The sequence below is a fragment of the Oncorhynchus clarkii genome, chromosome 17 (assembly GCF_045791955.1).
Source record: "Oncorhynchus clarkii lewisi isolate Uvic-CL-2024 chromosome 17, UVic_Ocla_1.0, whole genome shotgun sequence".
NCBI classification, from domain to species: Eukaryota; Metazoa; Chordata; class Actinopteri; order Salmoniformes; family Salmonidae; genus Oncorhynchus; species Oncorhynchus clarkii.
In genome coordinates, this window is record NC_092163.1 from 19,113,002 (window position 1) to 19,134,789 (window position 21,788).

At 44.5% G+C, this 21,788-nt stretch overlaps 1 protein-coding gene and 1 non-coding gene across 2 annotated transcripts in view; one reads left to right on the plus strand and one right to left on the minus strand.

The window, feature by feature from the left end:
• Window positions 1-432: 432 nt before the first annotated feature.
• The window catches only part of LOC139370452 (alpha-1,6-mannosylglycoprotein 6-beta-N-acetylglucosaminyltransferase B-like), a 169,630-nt gene continuing 148,274 nt past the window's right edge, over window positions 433-21,788 (minus strand). Inside the window, exons 11-18 of the mRNA XM_071109943.1 lie at window positions 19,941-20,071; window positions 14,181-14,186; window positions 9,042-9,200; window positions 8,433-8,579; window positions 8,141-8,257; window positions 5,756-5,830; window positions 2,329-2,615; window positions 433-783 (exon numbers count right to left, since the gene is read on the minus strand). Coding sequence (XP_070966044.1) covers window positions 585-783; window positions 2,329-2,615; window positions 5,756-5,830; window positions 8,141-8,257; window positions 8,433-8,579; window positions 9,042-9,200; window positions 14,181-14,186; window positions 19,941-20,071 — 1,121 coding nt within the window. The 3' untranslated portion in view covers window positions 433-584. The remainder of the gene's footprint in view (window positions 784-2,328; window positions 2,616-5,755; window positions 5,831-8,140; window positions 8,258-8,432; window positions 8,580-9,041; window positions 9,201-14,180; window positions 14,187-19,940; window positions 20,072-21,788) is intronic.
• trnaa-ugc (transfer RNA alanine (anticodon UGC)) lies at window positions 3,594-3,667 on the plus strand. Its single transcript has one exon. It is a non-coding gene; the product is annotated as a tRNA-Ala (tRNA).

Genomic DNA, 21,788 nt, shown 5'->3' on the forward strand with positions numbered 1-21,788 from the left:
ACGTTGTGTTAACTGTTTTCTTCCCCAGGTCGATTGCTCTCTTAACTCCCTGGTCTTGGAGGGTTAAAGTCCAATTATTGATATTGTAGCAGCAAATCAATGATCTTCCGGTCAGTGGTCTCCTCTAGGTATTAGTTAGGTAGCTAGCTAGATGGCGATATAGCCTTTTCCCTATTGTGGATTACTGTGTTTTCCTGTGGCCACATGGTGAACGGATATACTTGTTGCAGTATAGTCCAGCACATCTCTCTTAGGCCAGTGAGGAGCTTTGAGGCAAACCATCCATAGGCTCATATCAGAAACATATTAGTCAATTTAGAAACCAAGAAATTAAGGAGGGGGGGTGACTATGGGACAACAACCCACTCAAGCTCAGTGGGTAGCTTTGAACCAAGTCTTCCAGTTGGGGGGGGGGGGGGTCCCAGTTTTAGCCAGCCCCTCTCCTAGCATTATAACCAGGGCCGATTGAGCTTATAGTCCATAGTTTATAGTCTACAATTCATAGGCTATAACTAGAGCGCCTGGAGTTTTTCCTAGCCACATTGCCAGGTCAGGCGTTCATTGGGAAAACTCCTGGCCCCTCCTCATAAGCAGTCTCGGCAGAGGGCAACCTGGCCGCGGCGGTAGTCCCGGCAGGGGCAGAGGCGGTGGTACTTGGGGCTGTGGCCGGCACAGCTGTAGAGGAGGGGGTCCTTCTGGAGGCTGCACTCCCGGCGCAGGACGGAGAAGGCCGGGAACACGTGGTTGACCTCCGCCTCCACCACCTCACACTGCACCTCTAACCTGGTGGGGGGAGGGGTGGTGGAATGTTTGATGGAGGGAGGGGGATGGGGTGATGCACAGAGGGTGTTTGATGAGTGATGCAGAGAGAAAGAGAGAGTCCAAGAGGGGAGGGGAGGACGAAAGGGGGGGAAGAGATGGGAGGGGAAACCAAGGGAGAGAGAGAAACAGAGAGAGAAACAGAGAGACAAAAAGATAGACACAGACAGACACAGAGAGAGACACAGAGAGAGACAGACATAGACACAGAGAGAGACACATGAAGTAAAAAGGAACCGAAGATAAAGAAAGGAAGAATATGTCGAGCAGGATGGGTGATGAAGAGAAAGACAAGGAGAAAGGGAAAGATAAAAGAGGAGGAAGAGTTGGCGTTGCTATGACACTCTTATCGTCTTCCGCTGTCACTACATATCTCTAGATGGGGCCGACAAGACACCTGACATCACTGAGAAGACTTTGAACCTGACGTCCTTGCTGTAGCTGGTTGAGTATTACGCCCACAGACAGCCCTTAGTGAACTAAACACTGTTTGGTACCATTGAGTGGTAGGTCGGTCACAGAGGTCAGAGAGCAGTGTGCATGTTTGTGTGGTTGTTAGTGACGTGTAGTGATTCTGCATATGTGTGTGTGGCTGTTAGAAACGTATGTCCAGATGTGTGTGTGTGGCTGTTAGAAACGTATGTCCAGATGTGTGTGTGTGGCTGTTAGAAACGTATGTCCAGATGTGTGTGTGTGTGTGGCTGTTAGAAACGTATGTCCAGATGTGTGTGTGTGTGTGTGGCTGTTAGAAACGTATGTCCAGATGTGTGTGTGTGGCTGTTAGAAACGTATGTCCAGATGTGTGTGTGTGGCTGTTAGAAACGTATGTCCAGATGTGTGTGTGTGTGTGGCTGTTAGAAACGTATGTCCAAATGCGTGTGTGTGTGTGGCTGTTAGAAACGTATGTCCAGATGTGTGTGTGTGGCTGTTAGAAACGTATGTCCAGATGTGTGTGTGGCTGTTAGAAACGTATGTCCAGATGTGTGTGTGTGGCTGTTAGAAACGTATGTCCAGATGTGTGTGTGTGTGGCTGTTAGAAACGTATGTCCAGATGTGTGTGTGTGGCTGTTAGAAACGTATGTCCAGATGTGTGTGTGTGGCTGTTAGAAACGTATGTCCAGATGTGTGTGTGTGGCTGTTAGAAACGTATGTCCAGATGTGTGTGTGGCTGTTAGAAACGTATGTCCAGATGTGTGTGTGTGGCTGTTAGAAACGTATGTCCAAATGTGTGTGTGTGTGTGGCTGTTAGAAACGTATGTCCAGACGTGTGTGTGTGTGTGGCTGTTAGAAACGTATGTCCAGATGTGTGTGTGTGTGTGGCTGTTAGAAACGTATGTCCAGATGTGTGTGAGTGGCTGTTAGAAACGTATGTCCAGATGTGTGTGTGTGGCTGTTAGAAACGTATGTCCAGATGTGTGTGTGTGTGTGGCTGTTAGAAACGTATGTCCAAATGTGTGTGTTCGCGAATATGGCTTAACGTGAAAACAGGTGTGCCAAGGTGCCACTCACCCGCGCAGGGCCTCCTTGTTGTTGACGAAGCGGAACAGCGCGGGCTCACACACCAGGTTGGCCCGCTGGCACGCCTCCACACACGACTGGCCCTCCTGGGACGCCAGCAGCCTCAAAGAGCTGAGAGGGGGCCAGGCAGAGGGGGCGCTGGCGTCGGGGGCCCAGGTTAGGGCACTGGAGTTGGGCAGCAGGACAAATTGAGGCCCAGGGCTACCTAGACTACTAATCCCCAGCTTGGAGGAGGAGGAGTTGGCCGGAGGGAAAGGGGCCTCGGGGGTACAGAAGTCCTGGACGGAGAGGAGAGAGAGAGGGGAAGGGGATGTTGAATAACACAACACATAGGTAGTCTCTTGTGCTATCACGCACGGGAGATTTGTTTCTGGGTGCCGAGATTCCCTTATACAGAATGTGGTATTTTTGAAGACGGTGCAAATGCACGCACAGACGCCAAGCTAGCTACGCACATCCACATGCACAAATTGTCACTCCCACACTATACAAACACGATAGTCAACAGAAATCAAAGCCCGCTGACATAGCTGTGAATATAGCTACATTTCCTAACACTTCAGGGCATCGTGTGACAGAAATACAAATAAACAGACGTTTCTCTAACCTCCTCTATACTGCACATCCCTCTAAATAATCTCCCATCAATCCTTCACCTATTCCCTGACAAAACTCATCTGGGTCCAACAACACCAGAGAGATAACTCGTTTTAAAACATGAAAAAATAACCAATTTGACACATCAGCCTACCAAGTCAGCCGTTCAAATAGCAGTTCCGATAGCATTTTCCAGATACATTAAACAGATTAGAGCAGAAATATCAGAAGTCTGATAGTGACAGTTCAGTCTCGGTCTGTGTCGGCCCTAACACCAAACAGGAGATGGAGGTAGCAGTGGCTTCTAAGGAGACGTGTGGAGATGAGTCAGCGAAAGAGAACGACCCGGCTCAATGTATTTTACAGGTTTGTAAGCCACTGACACCGTCCCCCTTTAGAGGGGAATAACGCAGCCGAAGAGTAAACAGACACAGGAACTTTATTTAAACACACTGAGGAAGACAAACACAGGGATGGTTCCGTAATGGACAGAAACAGAGAGGTTATGACTATACTATACAGTAGATAAATACACGGGGCTGAATAGATATTTTCAGAGTATGATAGACTGGGATATGGAACTGTATCTAACAACAACCCAATAAACATGTATTACATAGTAACACTAGATTAATGACTAGCATGGCGATAGCAAAGTGGTCCGATTTGGCTCAGTTGGTAGAGCATGATGCTTGCAACGCCAGGGCCGTGGGTTTGATTCCCACGGGGGACAAGTATGATAATGTGTGCACTCACTACTGTAAGTTGCTCTAGATAACAGCGTCTGCTAAATGACGTAAGTAAAAATAAATGTATATTATATAAATAGTAGGCTATTGCACAGCAACACACAAGAGCCCCCCCCCCCCCCCCCCCCCCAGGGCACATTTTGGTTTTTCCCTAGCACTTCACAGCTGATTCGAATAACCAACGCATCAAGCTTTGATTATTTGATTATCAGCTGTGTGGTGCTAGGGTGAAACCAAAACTTTAAACTGGGGGTGCAGGACTGGGCTTGGGAAACCCTGGTCTAGTCCATAGTCAGACACCGTGTTGACTAGTGACCTCTCCTGGTTGATTACAGACAGAGAGAGGTGAGTTAGTGTGTGTGGTAGGAAGGTAGCATGGGAGGATGACATTATGAGAATGTTTTGGAACAAACAGACACGGTTGAGTACCAGCATGTACAGTTGAAGTCAGAAGTTTACATATACCTTAGCCAAATACATTTAAACTCAGTTTTTAACAATTCCTGACATTTAATTCTAGTAAAAAAAATCCCTGTCAGTTAGGATCACCACTTTATTTTAAGAATGTGAAATGTCAGAATAATAGTAGAGTGATTTATTTCAGCTTTTATTTCATCACATTCCCGGTGGGTCAGAAGTTTACATACACTCAGTTAGTATTTGGTAGTACTGCCTTTAAATTGTAGGCCTCCTTGCTCACACACACTTTTTCAGGTAGCCTTCCACAAGCTTCCCACAATAAGTTGGGTGAATGTTGTCCCATTCCTCCTGACAGAGCTGGTGTAACTGAGTCAGGTTTGTAGGCCTCCTTGCTCGCACACGCTTTTTCAGTTCTGCCCACACACTTTCTATAGGATTGAGGTCAGGGCTTTGTGATGGCCACTCCAATACCTTGACTTTGTTGTCCTTAAGCCATTTTGCCACAACTTTGGAAGTATGCTTGGGGTCATTGTCCATTTGGAAGACCCATTTGCGACCAAGCTTTAACTTCCCGACTGATGTCTTGAGATGTTGCTTCAATATATCCACATCATTTTCCTTCTCATGATGCCATCTATTTTGTAAAGTGCACCAGTCCCTCCTGCAGCAAAGCACCCCCACAATATTTTTTTTGTTTTACCTTTATTGAACTAGAGAAGTCAGTTAAGAACAAATTCTTATTTTCAATGACGGCCTAGTGGGTTAACTGCCTTGTTCAGGGGCAGACCGACAGATTTTTACCTTGTCAGCTCGGGGATTCGATCTAGCAACCTTTGGGTTACTAGTCCAATGCTCTAACGACTACGTGACCTGCCGCCCCTACATGATGCTGCCACCCCCGTGCTTCATGGTTGGGATGGTGTTCTTCGGCTTGCAAGCCTCCCCCTTTTTCCTCCAAACATAACAATGGTCATTATGGCCAAACAGTTATATTTTGGTTTCATCAGACCAGAGGACATTTCTCCAAAAAGTATAATCTTTGTCCCCATGTGCAGTTGCAACCCATAGTCTGACGGCTGTGTCGTCCCATGGTGTTTATACTTGCGTACTATTGTTTGTACAGATGAACGTGGTACCTTCAGGCATTTGGAAATTGCTCCCAAGGATGAACCAGACTTGTGGAGGTCTACAATTTTTTCTGAGGTCTTGGCTGATTTCTTTGATTTTCCCATGATGTCAAGCAAAGATGCACTGAGTTTGAAGGTAGGCCTCCAATTGACTCAAATTATGTAAATTAGCCTATCAGAAGCTTCTAAAGCTATGACATAATTTTCTGGAATTTTCCAAGCTGTTTAAAGGCACAGTCAACTTTGTGTATGTAAACTTCTGACCTACTGGAATTGTGATACAGTGAATTATAATTGAAATAATCTGCCTAAACAATTGTTGAAAAATTACTTGTGTTATGCACAAAGTAGATGTCTTAACCAACTTGCCAAAACAAACCTATAGTTTGTTGATTAACAAGAAATGTGTGGAGTGGTTGAAAAACTAGTTTTAATGACTCCAACCTAAGTGTATGTAAACTTCCGACTTCAACTGTATGTATGCATGTGTGTGTGTGTGTGTGTGTGTGTGCACGGTGAACCTACCTGATGCTGTATGTAGGCGTGTACCCTCTCCAGCATTCCCTCGCAGGTGTACTCATACGGTAGGTATGGCTCGACCTGCAAAGACACACACACCCACCCACACACATATTCCCACAGATCAGAACATTTCCACAGAATGCATTGCTAGGCAATCAACACCACTAAATTACCATATTTTCCTAATTTCAATATTGTTTTACCTATCGTTCATCCTAATTGCAATAAGTAGCCAATTCTACCCATTAATCACAACAAATAAATGTGGGTAGTGTCACAAATGGAACTTAATTCCCTACATAGTGCACTGCTTTTGACCAGGGCCCATAGGGCTTTGGTTAAAAGTAGTGCACTATTATAGAGAATAGGCTACCATTTGGGATGTAACTGTGGCCATTTTGAAGTGGGTGTGGCTTAATTGCAGTGGGTGACTTGTGTGTTAGTAATTGTGAGTGTGTCCCAAATGGCAGCCTATTCCCTACACAGTGCACTGCTTTTGACCATGCCTTCTGGAGGCATGTAGGGAATAGGATGTCGTTTGGGACGCACTCAGGCGTTGTTTTCATTTGCATAGCTATTCAATATGCAGCAAAAGGCTCACCTTTGATTTGTCTGATTAGAGAATAGCTATATTGCTGTGATTCAACAAAATACTCATTATTTCTCTCTAGCTGAGGCAAAACAGACCCACATACCAACTTGAAACTGTAAAGGAAACTAAATTCAATAAACTAACTGGAAATATACTTCCTGATCTAAATACGGAAGTAGATGGTCTTAGATTATTGTCCCCTGTCGTAATTGTAACAATGTGGATCCGACGGGTCAGCTGGTTGAAGTTTTTTTGCTTGTAATACCAGGATTGTGTGTTTTCTGTTTAGCATGTTCGACTGAATACAGCATGACTTCACCGGAGGTTCCTTTGGAACCAAGTGTCTCTGATAACATGTTGTGCACAATGACGCAATGTAACATTTCAAGGAAATCCATTGTTGATTAAGCAGAAATAGTTCTGTTCAACTTTTCCATTAGGAATACGTGGAGCCTGAAAGTACAGACTACATATTAGTAAGGTATTCCCTCCCGTTTTAACAGTTGATCACGTATCTGTTCCAAATCCCACTTGTAAACGAATACATCGCTCAGTAAATCATTTTCTTTATACAAAATGTTTAACTGCATGTGAAATCTGACTTTTCCAATTTCAAATAAAGAAAAGCAAATATGTAGAGAGAGGATGTAGGGAAAAAAGTTACACATCTCAAATCTGATCAAAACATAACACTATGAATCATGTATGTAAACTAGCACAGAAATATGCCTCACAACATTTGCTTTGGTCTAAGCAGAGAGAGGCACAGTCTCGCCCTCCCTCCCTCCCTCCCTCCCTCACTGCCTCCCATTTATTAAAGAGGGATAAATATGATAACAACAGGTCAGTGGGATGGACAGAATGAGAAAGGGAGAACAGAGAGAGAGTGAGAGAGGGAGCGTGAAAGAAAGAGAGAGAGACAGAGACAGAGAGAGAGACAGAGAGAGACATAGAAAGAGAAATGGGAAAGGGATTTATGTGAACATGAAGAGGTGTCAGCCAGTGGAGATTGCTTTGGTCTGCACGGCTGAGCATGTGGAGCCGCCCTGGACAGAGAGCCAGCCCACAAACAGGGGGAGTGTGCAGTCTCCAGTGAGGGGTGAAGTGACCCATCAGCCATCTATCACTGGAGTGACAGACAGACAGACATCTCTCAGTAGAGTGGCAGACAAACAGACAGGGCAGCCATCTTTCAGTGGAGTGACAGACAGGGCAGACAGAGAGTAAGCCCCGGTGCACTGAGCTATGGCATGTCTGACAAGCAGGAGAGTGGATAGGGGAGAACACACACACACACACACACACACACACACACACACACACACACACACACACACACACACACACACACACACACACACACACACACACACGAACAACACAGCTTTATAGAGGCATCTCAATCGGCCTGTTTGACCTCTTGCTCAACTTCTCTCAACCTCTCACACTCCCTGGAGCCTCACGCCGACTGCAGGTTCCCAGTAAGCCACCTTTACAGGCTAATTACTCCTTGGCTGTGGACACACTGCTTCCTAATGCTAGCGTAGCATACACCCCTGTCCTAGGTCCAAACACTGCAGCTAGCGCGTCTCCACATGGAGCTTTCTGAGGTGTATTTGCTGGATGGCGCGAGCTGAAACGTCATTCAAACAAAAAAAAAAGGCAGCGTCACCCATTCAGTACCAGCGCTTCTACATGTTATATGGTTGTACAATCCTTCCCAGGTACAACATAGTGTGTTTGGTCACTGCCAAAGAAACCAATGAGTCAAGAAATACATCATGAAATAACTGTACCTTGGTACTCATGATCTCTCTGATGGCGGCGTCAAACTCCTGGGAGTTGTTGTAGTCTACTGTCATGACGTGGGGCCGCCCGATGTACTGCTCCGCATACGGGTGCTGGGATGACACCTGAGAGGGGCGGAGTATAGAATTAGTAGAACATTCCCGCTTAAAGCAATATTCTGTGAGGTATAAATGGCACATTTGGCGTACAATCGGCAATGTTGGCAGTTTGCTGAATTGCATTGGTTAATTTTCAGTTGAAGAGTGGTACTAGATACTGTGTTGACCAATGGGAGCTCACCTCTCTAGACGTGGGCTTGCCTCTGAAGAACTCGTGATTGAGCGAGCTGTGCGGTGGGTGGAACTTGGGCTGCAGATAGATGCACCCATTGGCTATGGCCTCCAGAGGGGCGGGCCCTTCGTAGGGGAAACCAAACCCGATGAAGAGCTGGTGGGGGAGATGAAGATGGTACTAGTTAGGATAACCACCAGTTATTTTATTAATGCTTGTAAATTGAAAATTACAGATATATCAGGAACTGGAAGGTAACTGTTGTAGTTGATGCTGTTGTAGTAGTGCTGGTGCAACAGTTGTAGGATCTTAATTTGAGCCAGTTTGCTACAGCAGGAAAATAATCCTGCAGCAACAGAAAATATGAATTATTATGTGGATTATAATGATTGGACATTGTTTGTAGGGGTTGATAAATGTTCCGTAACTGAAAATCAAGTCTGAATTTCAAAGTGGAAATTAGAATATTTTTTAAACCTCAAATACCCTTACTTACAGGAAATCTGGCATTGAAGGAAAGTTATCCTGCAACAGGGTGACCAAATTAAGATCCTACATCTGTAGTGGGTTACCTCTTGTGTATGTTGTGTATCATCTAGTGTGTGTGTGTTCCAGTACCTTGGCCTTGCGGAGCAGCGTCTGCAGCTCGTGCTGGGGCAGCAGGCCATGGTTCTTGACGTAGGCAGGCACCTCGGGAGGGCGCTGGGTCTCGTAGTACACCGTCCCGTGGACCTCCATGTACCTGTGGAGGATCTGGAGGAAACCCTCCTTACCCTGCTGATAGACAAGGAGGAGGGAAGAGAGAGAGAGAGAGAATGTAAGATAGTGAATGGAGAGTTGGTGAGCGAGGAGAGGAAGTGGGACGGTGGAAAATGTCATCAATGTGTGAGAAAGGAAAGGCAGAGAGTGGGAGAGGGAGTGGGTTGAGTTTGAGGGAGAAAGTGGATGAGCAAGTGCGATGGGAGAGGCGGAGGGAGAGGGACAGAGGAAGCGAGCTACGGAGAGCGAATGAAGGAGGGAGAGATGGAGAGGGAAGGGGGTAGAGAGAGATAGAAAGGGAAGGAGAGAGGGACAGATGGAGGGAAGGTAGAGAGAGATGGAGAGGGAAGGTGGTAGAGAGAGATTGAAAGGGAAGGAGGGAGGGAGAGATGGACGGAAGGTAGAGAGAGATGGAGAGGGAAGGAGGTCGAGAGAGATGGAGAGGAAAGGAGGGACAGAGAGAATGACTTGATTAGAGGTGATGTGTTAATGGCTGTGTGTGTGGTTGTTTATGAGTGTACATATAAGAGGCAATGAGTGTGTGTGTTAGTGTGTGTACATGTGATAATGCACTATGAGTGTTTATGTGTGTGTGTGCATGAGTGGTTGTGAATTCCCTGAGTGAGTGTGTGTGTGTGTGCTGTGTGAACGCCAGTATCTTCACACAGAGAGAGGCAGAGCCATTGCCTGTTAGTGAGTGCAGGGCATTTAATGTGACAGACCCCCTTAGAAAGCCCAAAGTGACACACAGTGCCGCACTGCCGTGGGCCGTCAATATGAATGAGGTGAGGTGCTAGGGATCTGGATTGGTTTCCTGCACACGTGCGCACACACACACACACACCCTTTCTCTCAATCCCTCTCTATCTTATCGCACACATTTGGCCTCTAGCGTCAGAGAGCGAGGCGTCCATGTAAGTACGCAGGGAAAGATACTGGCAGACTGCCAGTGCCAGTCCAGGCACACAGAGGGCAGCAGCAGCAGAGCACAGCATTCGCCAGCCTGTGCCAGCCGGTTCTCCTTACTGGCTGCTATGACATCCCTCTCTCTGATCCATCGATGGAGCTCTCGCACGTCTACCTATCTGATTGGTTATTTCAGGGGTTTTATTCGGATGCCCATTAGCTTTTGCCAAAGCATCAGCTACTCTTCCTGGGGTCCACAAAAACACAAAACCTGACAAGTAACAGAACACTGATACACTGACAGACAAGGACAGTCACACACATTTCATATACAACAATATACAAACAGTAATACAAAATAAATAATACTAATAGTATGAATGTGTGTGTTAGAGTGTGTCCTCACGGTCCCGTCGTTCCATCATGCAGTAATGGGGCCTTAGGAGTGCCTGCCCATACATTGAAATGAATAGATTGTGCCCATACATTGAAATGAATAGATTGTGCCCATACATTGAAATGAATAGATTGTGCCCATACATTGAAATGAATAGATTGTGCCCATACATTGAAATGAATAGATTGTGCCCATACATTGAAATGAATAGATTGTGCCCATACATTGAAATGAATAGATTGTGCCCACACATTGAAATGAATAGATTGTGCCCATACATTGAAATGAATCGATTGTGCCCATAAATTGAAATTAATAGATTGTGCCCATACATTGAAATTAATAGATTATGCCCATACATTGAAATTAATAGATTATGCCCATACATTGAAATGAATAGATTATGCCCATACATTGAAATTAATAGATTGTGCCCATACATTGAAATGAATAGATTGTGCCCATACATTGAAATGAATAGATTGTGCCCACACATTGAAATTAATAGATTGTGCCCACACGTTGAAATGAATCGATTGTGCCCATAAATCGAAATTAATAGATTGTGCCCATACATTGAAATTAATAGATTATGCCCATACATTGAAATTAATAGATTATGCCCATACATTGAAATTAATAGATTATAAATAGGGAGTACACATACAGTGGGGACAACACGTATTTGATACACTGCTGATTTTGCAGGTCTTCCTACTTACAAAGCATGTAGAGGTCTGTACTTTTTATCATAGGTACACTTCAACTGTGAGAGACTGTTGAACTGTGATTGCAATAAAATGCAAATGAATTACTTAAAAATCATACAATGTGATTTTCTGAATTTTTGTTTTAGATTCCGTCTCTCACAGTTGAAGTGTACCTATGATAAAAATTACAGACCTCTACATGCTTTGTAAGTAGGAAGACCTGCAAAATCAGCAGTGTATCAAATACGTGTTCTCCCCACTGTATCTATTGTGGCATACATACAAGCAAACCACATCTACGCACAATAACAGATGTGCTTTCTGTCTGATTCTATACAGCGCATTCATGTGCCCAAGACACATCTTTCATCTGAGAGGCATACCCTTTCAACCCAATAGTGCATCTTATGTGGATGTTGACAGTAAAAGGGGATGCATTTTGAAGTGGGAGACGTGTGAGAGTGTGTGTGTGTGTGTGTGTGTCCACGCGCTTCGCCTGTGTGTGTTTAAGCATGGGCACCCTTTCATAGCTAGCCTACACTTCTGAAAAACAAACCCCCCCCCCCCCCCTCAATGTGAATCAACCACAGCCCAGGTCTCCTTATTGACTTCCTGCTTCCTGGGTGTTAAGAAGCTTACTGTATCCCTGTTCTATTGTGTTCTCGCCCTGTAGGCTGTACTGTAATTGGTTGACTCCTGCGATCGATGGTTTCCTCTGAGGATGTTCCCAGCCAATTAGGAGATTAGCCAACGCTCTGAGTGCACCAGACACTATGAATTAGAGCCAACGAAACATGAGAGGGAACCACACACACACACAGAGAGACGCACACCCACGGATGTAACCCAGGCTTAGCCCAGGCTAGCTAATCCTTGACCTGGCCTGACTGGTCCAGATCCGGACCACATTAGCAATGCTAATTATCTAACCTGGACTCTATTCTCAGAAATCAGTTCATATAGAGCAGAGGTTGGGTTACGAGAGCGTGAAAAACGGCCAGGACCCAGAGAATATAAATGGTTGATTTATACAATAGAAGTCAACCTGAACTTTGTGTGGTGGGTTTAAGTTGGTTTGACTGGGTTTCAACTCAAGTGAACTGGATGTCATGCTAGGAAATAACCTATTGAGGGACTGTAAAGAGAGAAAGAGAGAGAGAAGAGGAAGAGACATAGTTCTCTGATGTGTGTGAGGAGGAGTGTGTGTCTGCGCTGGAGGTAGGCTAATAAAAAGCACGAGCTGGTGTACACCCAGAAAGTTCTCAAATCAAAATCAGCTTTATTTATACAGCACATTTCAGACATTGGAACGCAACGCAATGTACTTCATAGCAAAAACCGAGTAAAAATGTATGAAAAGAAAAGCTGGAATATTTACTACACAACAAACATAAGATACAAAACAGAAAAATGACAACAACTAAATAACTAAAAAGCCCCCTAAGGAAAAGCAAAGATTAAAAAAGGCGTTTTAAGGTCTCTTTTAAATATGTCCACAGTTTGGGCCCCCCCCCTGGTTCTCTGGCAGGAAAATCCAGAAGCTGGGGGCATAATAACTAAAGGCTGCCCAAAAAACACGGCAAAAAGTTGGTAGAGGTGCTGACTAATGGCGAGTAGGCTTAAAAATAAATTAATTTGCACACTCGATATACAAGTTCCCGGGTAATTTATTCAGTAAACTACCAATGTTTCAGCATCACTGTGCCTTCTTCAGGGTGAGCATACAGCAGTGGAGGCTGCTGAGAGGAGGACAGCTCATAATAATGGCTGCAACTGAGCGAATGGAATGGCATATACCATTCCACTAATTCTGCTCCAGCAATTACCACGAGCCCGTCCTCCAAGTATGAGCACTTCCCCTGTGGGTTTAACAGGAAAAAGCCCTTATATCTCATCATCATCACACTGCAGTGTATGTACATAGATCCGGCAGGTAGCCCGCATGCACACACACAGCAAGCAAGAATTGACACAGGCCAGCATGGGCAAGTGTGTGTGTGTGTGTGTGGGAAGTGGTGAGTGGCATGAACATACTGGCTCCAAAAACACACTGCACCTGCAGGCCTCTATAAATCTCTATCGTCCTCTCTCCATACTTCTCACAATTTCCCTCTAACCGTTACCATCTCTCTTTATACCTCTCCAACTCACTCCCCATCTCTCCCTCTCCAACACTCGGGATTAAGAGGAGGCTGGTTGCAAAGACAAGGAGCGATATCCTAGGCAAAAAGCACAAGAAGTCCCCCATGCCCTTTGGAATAGAAGATGGAGTCATCACAATATTGTTTACGGCTTTAGCCTACCTTACAGGCCCGACTCACAGGGTTAACGTTTCAGAAATCAATACTAGTACTATCCCTTAAAACCCAACACACACCTCTCCTCTACTCATGTCTCCATGATACGACTAAGCCCAATACCACATAGTGCAAGCAAGAACTATCGATTTGTTTGACAAATTGTCTCAAGCGACAGAAAGAGAGAGGGCAGAAGTCAACCCCCCCCCAAAAAACTACTCTTTGGAGAGCCTTGAGATAGGTGAAATCACTACATCATAAAATGGGCATGTGAAGTCTGCGTTTGCTCCAGCATATTTGATTGGACCAGATGTCCTAGTCGCTCGCCCAGTATTCAAAATTCAGAAAGACATCTGTGGCATCACACAGCTTCCCAGTCCAATAATTCATGTTTCTCTCTCTCTCTCTCATCACGGACAGCTGCAGGCTAAGATTAGCAGTGGACTTTTCAAACCACTTATGTCTTGTCAATTTACCGTTGTCTCTAAATAAAACATGTATAAAAGAGAAGGCAAAGGAAGGCACGGTGACATTGTGATAGCAGCGTTATGCGAGGTCAAACTGACATTCACAGGAGTGTGTATTAGTAGATGTGTGATCATGGAGGGAAATGATGAACGGAATGTGTGACAGGAGGTTTAAAAGAGAGGGAACAGGGCCGGTGTGTTTCGACTGAGAAGAATCTTACCTGGAGCTGCAACAGAAGACATCATCCACCAAGATGCAATGGAGAGACGCACGGGAGGAAGACAGGGGGGGGGGGGGGGGGGGGGGGGGGGGGCGATAGGAGAGAAGAGACGCGTCGACAGAGTGTCAAGGAAGAGAGGAGAGAAGAATACGGAAGGGAATAGGGAATCGAGAAGAGGAAAGACAAGAGAAAAGAACAAATACATATTCAACTCGATCTGTCATGTATTACATTTCCCTCCTTCTGTTCCTACAAAGTGGCAATTGCTCCATATTCACACACTGTTTCTAAAGCATCTTCTGTCTCGGCTCAAGACTCAACCGTTGAATGAAAATCCATGGGAATTGCCGCTCGCCAACAGAGACAGAGAGGGAACAAAGCTACAGCTAATCCACGTCTTTAAACAAAATCCAGGTCGAGTCCCTCATCAAATATCCACTGTGAGCAACTAGGCTGCTTTTGAAAGGAAATTTGGCTGCAAATGAAAGTTGTATGATTCCGTTAAATGTATCCACATGCGGCTCTGTGTGCCAAATGTAATATCTTCTATAGATAGTAGACACATGGCATGTCGATCGCTTTATCTGTTCTGCAGTTAACAGCTCTGTTCTAATTGGTTACATCTCTGTAGTGTACACCGGGGGAGTGAGAAGTGTGTGTGTGTGTGTGTGTTTGTAGGGTTGTGGTAACATAGCGTGGATGAGGATGTGAATGTGGACGAGATTGTAACCCCTCTAGTAGTTTATATTGATTTAACCTCTTGTTCTTGACCGTAGCAAATGGAAATGAGCTGATTTAACAGGGTACTGCTTCTCATCCATATTGAGTCTGTCTGTGAGTCTCCATGTATCTATTGGCCGGTCTGTCTAAAAACCTGTTTTTGCATTGTCATTATGGGGTATTGTGTGTAGATTGATGAGGGGAAAGATGAAACGTGGAAGGGTCTTTCAGCATGACAATGATCCAAAACACACCGCCCGGGCAACGAAGGAGTGGCTTCGTAAGAAGCATTCCAAGGTCCTGGAGTGGCCTAGCCAGTCTCCAGATCTCAAGCCCATAGAAAATCTTTGGAGGGAGTTGAAAGTCCGTGTTGCCCAGCAACAGCCCCAAAACATCACTGCTCTAGAGGAGATCTGCATGGAGGAATGGGCCAAAATACCAGCAACAGTGTGTGAAAACCTTGTGAAGACTTACAGAAAACATTTGACCTCTGTCATTGCCAACCTAGGGTATATAACAAAGTATTGAGATAAACATTTGTTATTGACCAAATACTTATTTTCCACCATAATTTGCAAATAAATTCATTAAAAATCCTACAATGTGATTTTCTGGATTTGTTTTTCTCATTTTGTCTGTCATAGTTGAAGTGTACCTATGATGAAGATTACAGGCAACTCTCATCTTTTTAAGTGGGAGAACTTGCACAATTGGTGGCTGACTAAATACTTTTTTGCCCCACTGTACATACACACACACACACTACCAGTCAAAAGTTGTAGAACACCTACTCATTAAAGGGTTTTTCTTTACTTTAACTACTTTGTAGAATAATAGTGGAGACATCAAAACTATGAAATAACACATATGGAATCATGTAGTAACCAAAGAAAAGTGTTAAACAAATCAAAATATATTTTATATTTGAGATTCTTCAAAGTAGCCACCATTTGCATTGATGACAGCTTTGCACACTCTTGGCATTCTCTCAATCAGCTTCATGAGGTAATCACTTGGAATGCATTTACATTAAAAGGTGTGCCTTGTTAAAAGTTAACTTGTGGAATTTCTTTCCTCCTTAATGCGTTTGAGCTTATCAGTTGTGTTGTGACAAGGTATTGGTGGTATACAGAAGGTAGCCCTATTTGGTAAAAGACCAAGTCCATTTTATGGCAAGAACAGCTCAAATAAGCAAAGAGAAACAACAGTCCATTACTTTAAGACATGAAGGTCAGTCAATGTGGAAAATGTGAACGTTTCTTCAAGTGCAGTCACAATGAATCTGATGAATCTGGCTCTCATGAGGACCGCCACAGGAAAGGAAAACCCAGAGTTAGCTCTGCTGCAGAGGATAAGTTCATTAGAACCTCAGAAATTGCAGCTCAAATAAATTCTTCACAGAGTTCAAGTAATGGACACATCTCAACATTAACTGTTCAGAGGACACTGCGTGAATCAGGCCTTCATGGTTGAGTTGCTGCAAATAAACCACTACTTAAGGACATCAATAATAAGAAGAGACATACTTGGGCCAAGAAACACAAGCAATGGACATTAGACTTGTGGAAGTCTGTCCTTTGGTCTGATTTGGTCTGAGTCCAAATTTGAGATTTTTGGTTTCAACCGTTATGTCTTTGTGAGACGCAGAGAAGGTGAACGGATGATCTCCATATGTGTGGTTCCCACCGTGAAGCATGGAGGAGGAGGTGTGATGGTTTGGAGGTGCTTTGATGGTGACACTGTCTGTGATACATTTAGAATTCAAGGCACACTTAACCAGCATGGCTATCACAGCATTCTGCAGTGATATGCAATCCCATCTGGTTTGCGCTTAGTGGGACTATCATTTGTTTTCAACAGGACAATGACCCAACATAACTCCAGGCTGTGTAAGGGCTATTTGACCAAGATGGAGAGTGATGGAGTGCTGCATCAGATGACCTGGCCTCCACAATCACCTGACCTCAACCAAATTGAGATGGTTTGGGATGAGTTGGACCGCAGAGTGAAGGAAAAGCAGCCAACAGGTACTCAACATATGTGGGAACTCCTTCAAGACTGTTGGAAAAGCATTCCAGGTGAAGCTGGTTGAGAGAATGCCAAGAGTGACACACCTGTCAGGTGAATAGATTATCTTGGCAAAAGAGAAATGCTCACTAATGGGGATGTAAACAAATTTAAACAACATGTGAGAGGAATAAGCATATTTTTTTTCAAATCAAATCAAATTTATTGGTCACGTACACATGGTTAGCAGATATTAATGCGAGTGTAGCGAAGTGCTTGTGCTTCTAGTTCCCGACCATGCAGTAATATCTAACAAGTAATCTAACAATTTCCCAAAAAATTCCTTACAACTAATTTTCCAACAACTACAAGTGTAAAGGAATGAATAAGAATATGTACATATAAATATATGGATGAGCGATGGCCGAACGGCATAGGCAAGATGCAGTAGATTGTGTAGAGTACAGTATATACATATGAGATGAGTAATGTGGGGTATTTAAACATTATATAAAGTGGCATTGTTTAAAGTGACTAGTGATACATTTATTACATCCAATTCTTAATTATTAAGTGGCTACAGATTTGAGTCAGTATATTGGCAGCAGCCACTCAATATTAGGGATTGCTGTTTAGCAGTCTGATGGCCTTGAGATAGAAGCTGTTTTTAAGTCTCTCAGTCCCAGCTTTGATGCACCTGTACTGACCTCTTCTTCTGGATGATAGCTGAGTGAACAGGCAGTTGCTCGGGTGGTTTTTGTCCTTGATGATCTTTTTGGCCTTCCTGTGACATCGGGTGGTGTAGGTGTCCTGGAGGGCAGGTAGTTTTCCCCCGGTGGTGCGTTGTGCAGACCTCACTACCCTCTGGAGAGCCTTACGGTTGTGGGCAGAGCAGTTGCTGTACCAGGCGGTGATACAGCCCGACAGGATGCTCTCGATTGTGCATCTGTAAAAGTTTGTGAGTGTTTTTGGTGACAAACCAAAAACAAAAACGCTGTTGTGCCTTCTTCACCACGCTGTCTGTGTGGGTGGACCCTTTCAGTTTGTCCGTGATGTGTACGCCGAGGAACTTAAAATTTTCCACCTTCTCCACTACTGTCCTGCCGATGTGGATAGGGGGATGCTCCCTCTGCTGTTTCCTGAAGTCCACGATAATCTCCTTTGTTTTGTTGACGTTGAATGTGAGGTTATTTTCCTGACACCACACTCCGAGGGCCCTCACCTCCTCCCTGTAGGCCGTCTCGTCGTTGTTGGTAATCAACCCTACCACTGTAGTGTCGTCTGCAAACTTGATGATTGAGTTGGAGGCGTGCATGGCCACGCAGTCATGGGTGAACAGAGAGTACTGTCGAGGGCTGAGAACGCACCCTTGTGGGGCCCCAGTGTTGAGAATCAGCGGCGTGGAGATGTTGTTTCCTACCCTCACCACCTGGGGGCGTCCCTCCAGAAATTCCAGGACCCAGTTGCACAGGGCGGGGTCGAGACCCAGGGCCTCGAGCTTAATGACGAGTTTGGAGTTTGGTGTTGAATGCTGAGCTGTAGTCGATGAACAGCATTCTTACATAGGTATTCCTTTTGTCCAGATGGGATAGGGCAGTGTGCAGGCGATTGCGATTGCGTCATCTGTGGACCTATTGGGGCGGTAAGCAAATTGGAGTGAGTCTAGGGTGTCAGGTAGGGTGGAGGTGATATGGTCCTTGACTCGTCTCTCAAAGCACTTCGTGATAACGGAAGTGGTCGTTTAGCTCAGTTACCTTAGCTTTCTTGGGAACAGGAACAATTGTGCCCCGAATAAAGCATGCGGGAACAGCAGACTGGGATAGGGATTGATTGAATATGTCCGTAAACACACCAGCCAGCTGGTCTGCGCATGCTCTGAGGATGCGGCTAGGAACATTTGTGCATATGGAACATTTCTGGGATATTTTATTTCAGCTGTTGTGTTAATATTTTGTTCAGAATATATGCTGTATACTGTATGCGCACATTAAAATACAACAACTCAGTCATGCAAAGCACAAATAAAACATCACAAATCACAGATTCACAGTTGCAAATGAGAACTTAACTAGCCTACCTGGTTAAATAAAGGTGAAATACTTTAAATTGCCCGAACGGCACCAGAACATCAAGATGAAACATTTTTAGAATGTTGTTCCAGCAATACAGTGCCTTAAAAACTAAAAGCAGATTGAGCTAGCTCGGTGGAGACCCTAGGAACCTAAAGAGTTAACCAAATTAGGCAAGATCAGATAAGAGGAACGTTTATGAAGTATGACATTGGAAACAAAAAGAGAGTAATGTGGAGATCTACGGGTCTTTAGCGAAGTCCAGCCAACCTTTTGATACAGGATACAGTTATGAGTATCAAAACTGTCACCTGTAACAAAACCAAGGGCACTATGGTAGACGGCATCCAAAGCTTTAAGAGTAGTAGCAGCTGCTCTTTGATAAACAATATCACCATAATCAAAAACAGGTTAAAAGGTTGACTTATTAATCTACTTTCTACTGCTTAGAGAAAGGCACAATCTGTTCCTGTAGAAAAAGCCAACTTTAAATCGTAGCTTTTTAACCAGCTCATCTATATGTTTTTAAACGTCAAATCCATATCAATCTAAATGCCTAAGTATTCATTCTAAGAGCACCGGGATATTAAGGGTGCAATTTAGAGTACGAGCTGGATAACATAAAGCAGCTCTAGATTAAAGATCAGATATGCTTTATTCGTGAAGGGGATTTTTATGATTCTACAAAAATCGAAAAAGATTTGATCCCCCAGCACTTTGCCCGACTACGTGTAACTTTCTACGTGAGTGGGATAATTATCCCTCTGCACCCAGACCTGGGTTGAAATAGTATTGGACATTTTTCAAGTACGTTAAGTGTTTGAGCCTGCCTGGTGGGTGGGGTTTGCACTTTTGGGACTGGGCAAGCTAAATCAAGTACAGCTCAGGTATTTGAAATAATACATATTATTTGAACCCATGTTTCACTGTGAGTGGACTGTGTGTGTGTGTGTGTTTTGCCTACCTTCCACATGCTGGCCTCCTTGCCGTAAACCACAGCCATGTTGTTGACCTTGTTCTGCATGATGCTCCTCTTCTCCGTGTCGTTCAGCTCCTCAGACACAAAGCCCATGAACGAGTTGTCCGGAGTGTGGGCTGAGGAGAGGAGAGTGAGAGAGAGGGAGGAGGGAGGGAAAAGGCAGAGTGAGGGGACGGGAGAGTGACAGGGGATAAGAGTGAGACAGATACAGAAGAGACAGTAAACAGACAGGTATAGACCATCTCATTTGAACTTGAGCTTAACAATATCCTCAGTGAAATGTGAAGAGGTGCTACTGTTATTGATATGGCCTGTGCCTCAGTCTGATTCTAGTATGCTAATTCAAAAAAGGTATTGTAAGTGTGGCTATTCTAAAAGCTGTCTGTATGCTAAAGTACTGGCATTACAATGTTGAGTGGTGTGTTAAACCTAGGTGGATTCTGCAGGTATCCATAGCATTACAATGTTAAGTGGTGTGTTAAACCTAGGTGGATTCTGCAGGTATCCATAGCATTATAATGTTGAGTGGTGTGTTAAACCTAGGTGGATTCTGCAGGTATCCATAGCATTACAATGTTGAGTGGTGTGTTAAACCTAGGTGGATTCTGCAGGTATCCATAGCATTACAATGTTGAGTGGTGTGTTAAACCTAGGTGGATTCTGCAGGTATCCATAGCATTACAATGTTGAGTGGTGTGTTAAACCTAGGTGGATTCTGCAGGTATCCATAGCATTACAATGTTGAGTGGTGTGTTAAACCTAGGTGGATTCTGCAGGTATCCATAGCATTACAATGTTGAGTGGTGTGTTAAACCTAGGTGGATTCTGCAGGTATCCATATCATTACAATGTTAAGTGGTGTGTTAAACCTAGGTGGATTCTGCAGGTATCCATATCATTATAATGTTGAGTGGTGTGTTAAACCTAGGTGGATTCTGCAGGTATCCATAGCATTACAATGTTGAGTGGTGTGTTAAACCTAGGTGGATTCTGCAGGTATCCATATCATTATAATGTTGAGTGGTGTGTTAAACCTAGGTGGATTCTGCAGGTATCCATATCATTACAATGTTGAGTGTTTTGGCTTGTATTGTGGGTGCATTATAGCCAGGTGGATAGGTACAGATCTTAATTTGAGCCAGTTTGTTACAGAAGGAAAATAATCCTGCAACAACAGGAAATGTGAAATATTATGTGGATTATAATTAATGGACATTGTTTTTGTATGGGTTGATACATTTTTCATTTGGCTAAATCAAGTCTGACATTTTAAATGGAAACTACAAACTTTAGAAGCCATTTAAAATCTTGAATACACTACATGTTTGCATTTCCATCGCTGCTGGAAAATTCTCAGCAGCAAATGAGTGATCCCCTGTACTGCTGGTGCAGAATATATAGCGATGCTAAGTGGTACTGTGGAGGATGGAGTGGGAGAGGGTGGGTAAAGTCAAGTGCTCAGTTAGCTCAATGACACGCTATGAAAAGCTGAGCCAGTCAGATAGTGAAGGCCCGGGCTCTTTGATGGTGGAATCCTACTGTGTCCCACTGTGGCCTCCCAACTCTCCCATCACCGTGGCCTCCCAACTCTCCCATCACCGTGGCCTCCCAACTCTCCCATCACTGTGGCCTCCCAACTCTCCCATCACCGTGGCCTCCCAACTCTCCCATCACCGTGGCCTCCCAACTCTCCCATCACCGTGGCCTCCCAACTCTCCCATCACCGTGGCCTCCCAACTCTCCCATCACCGTGGCCTCCCAACTCTCCCATCACCGTGGCCTCCCAACTCTCCCATCACCGTGGCCTCCCAACTCTCCCATCACCGTGGCCTC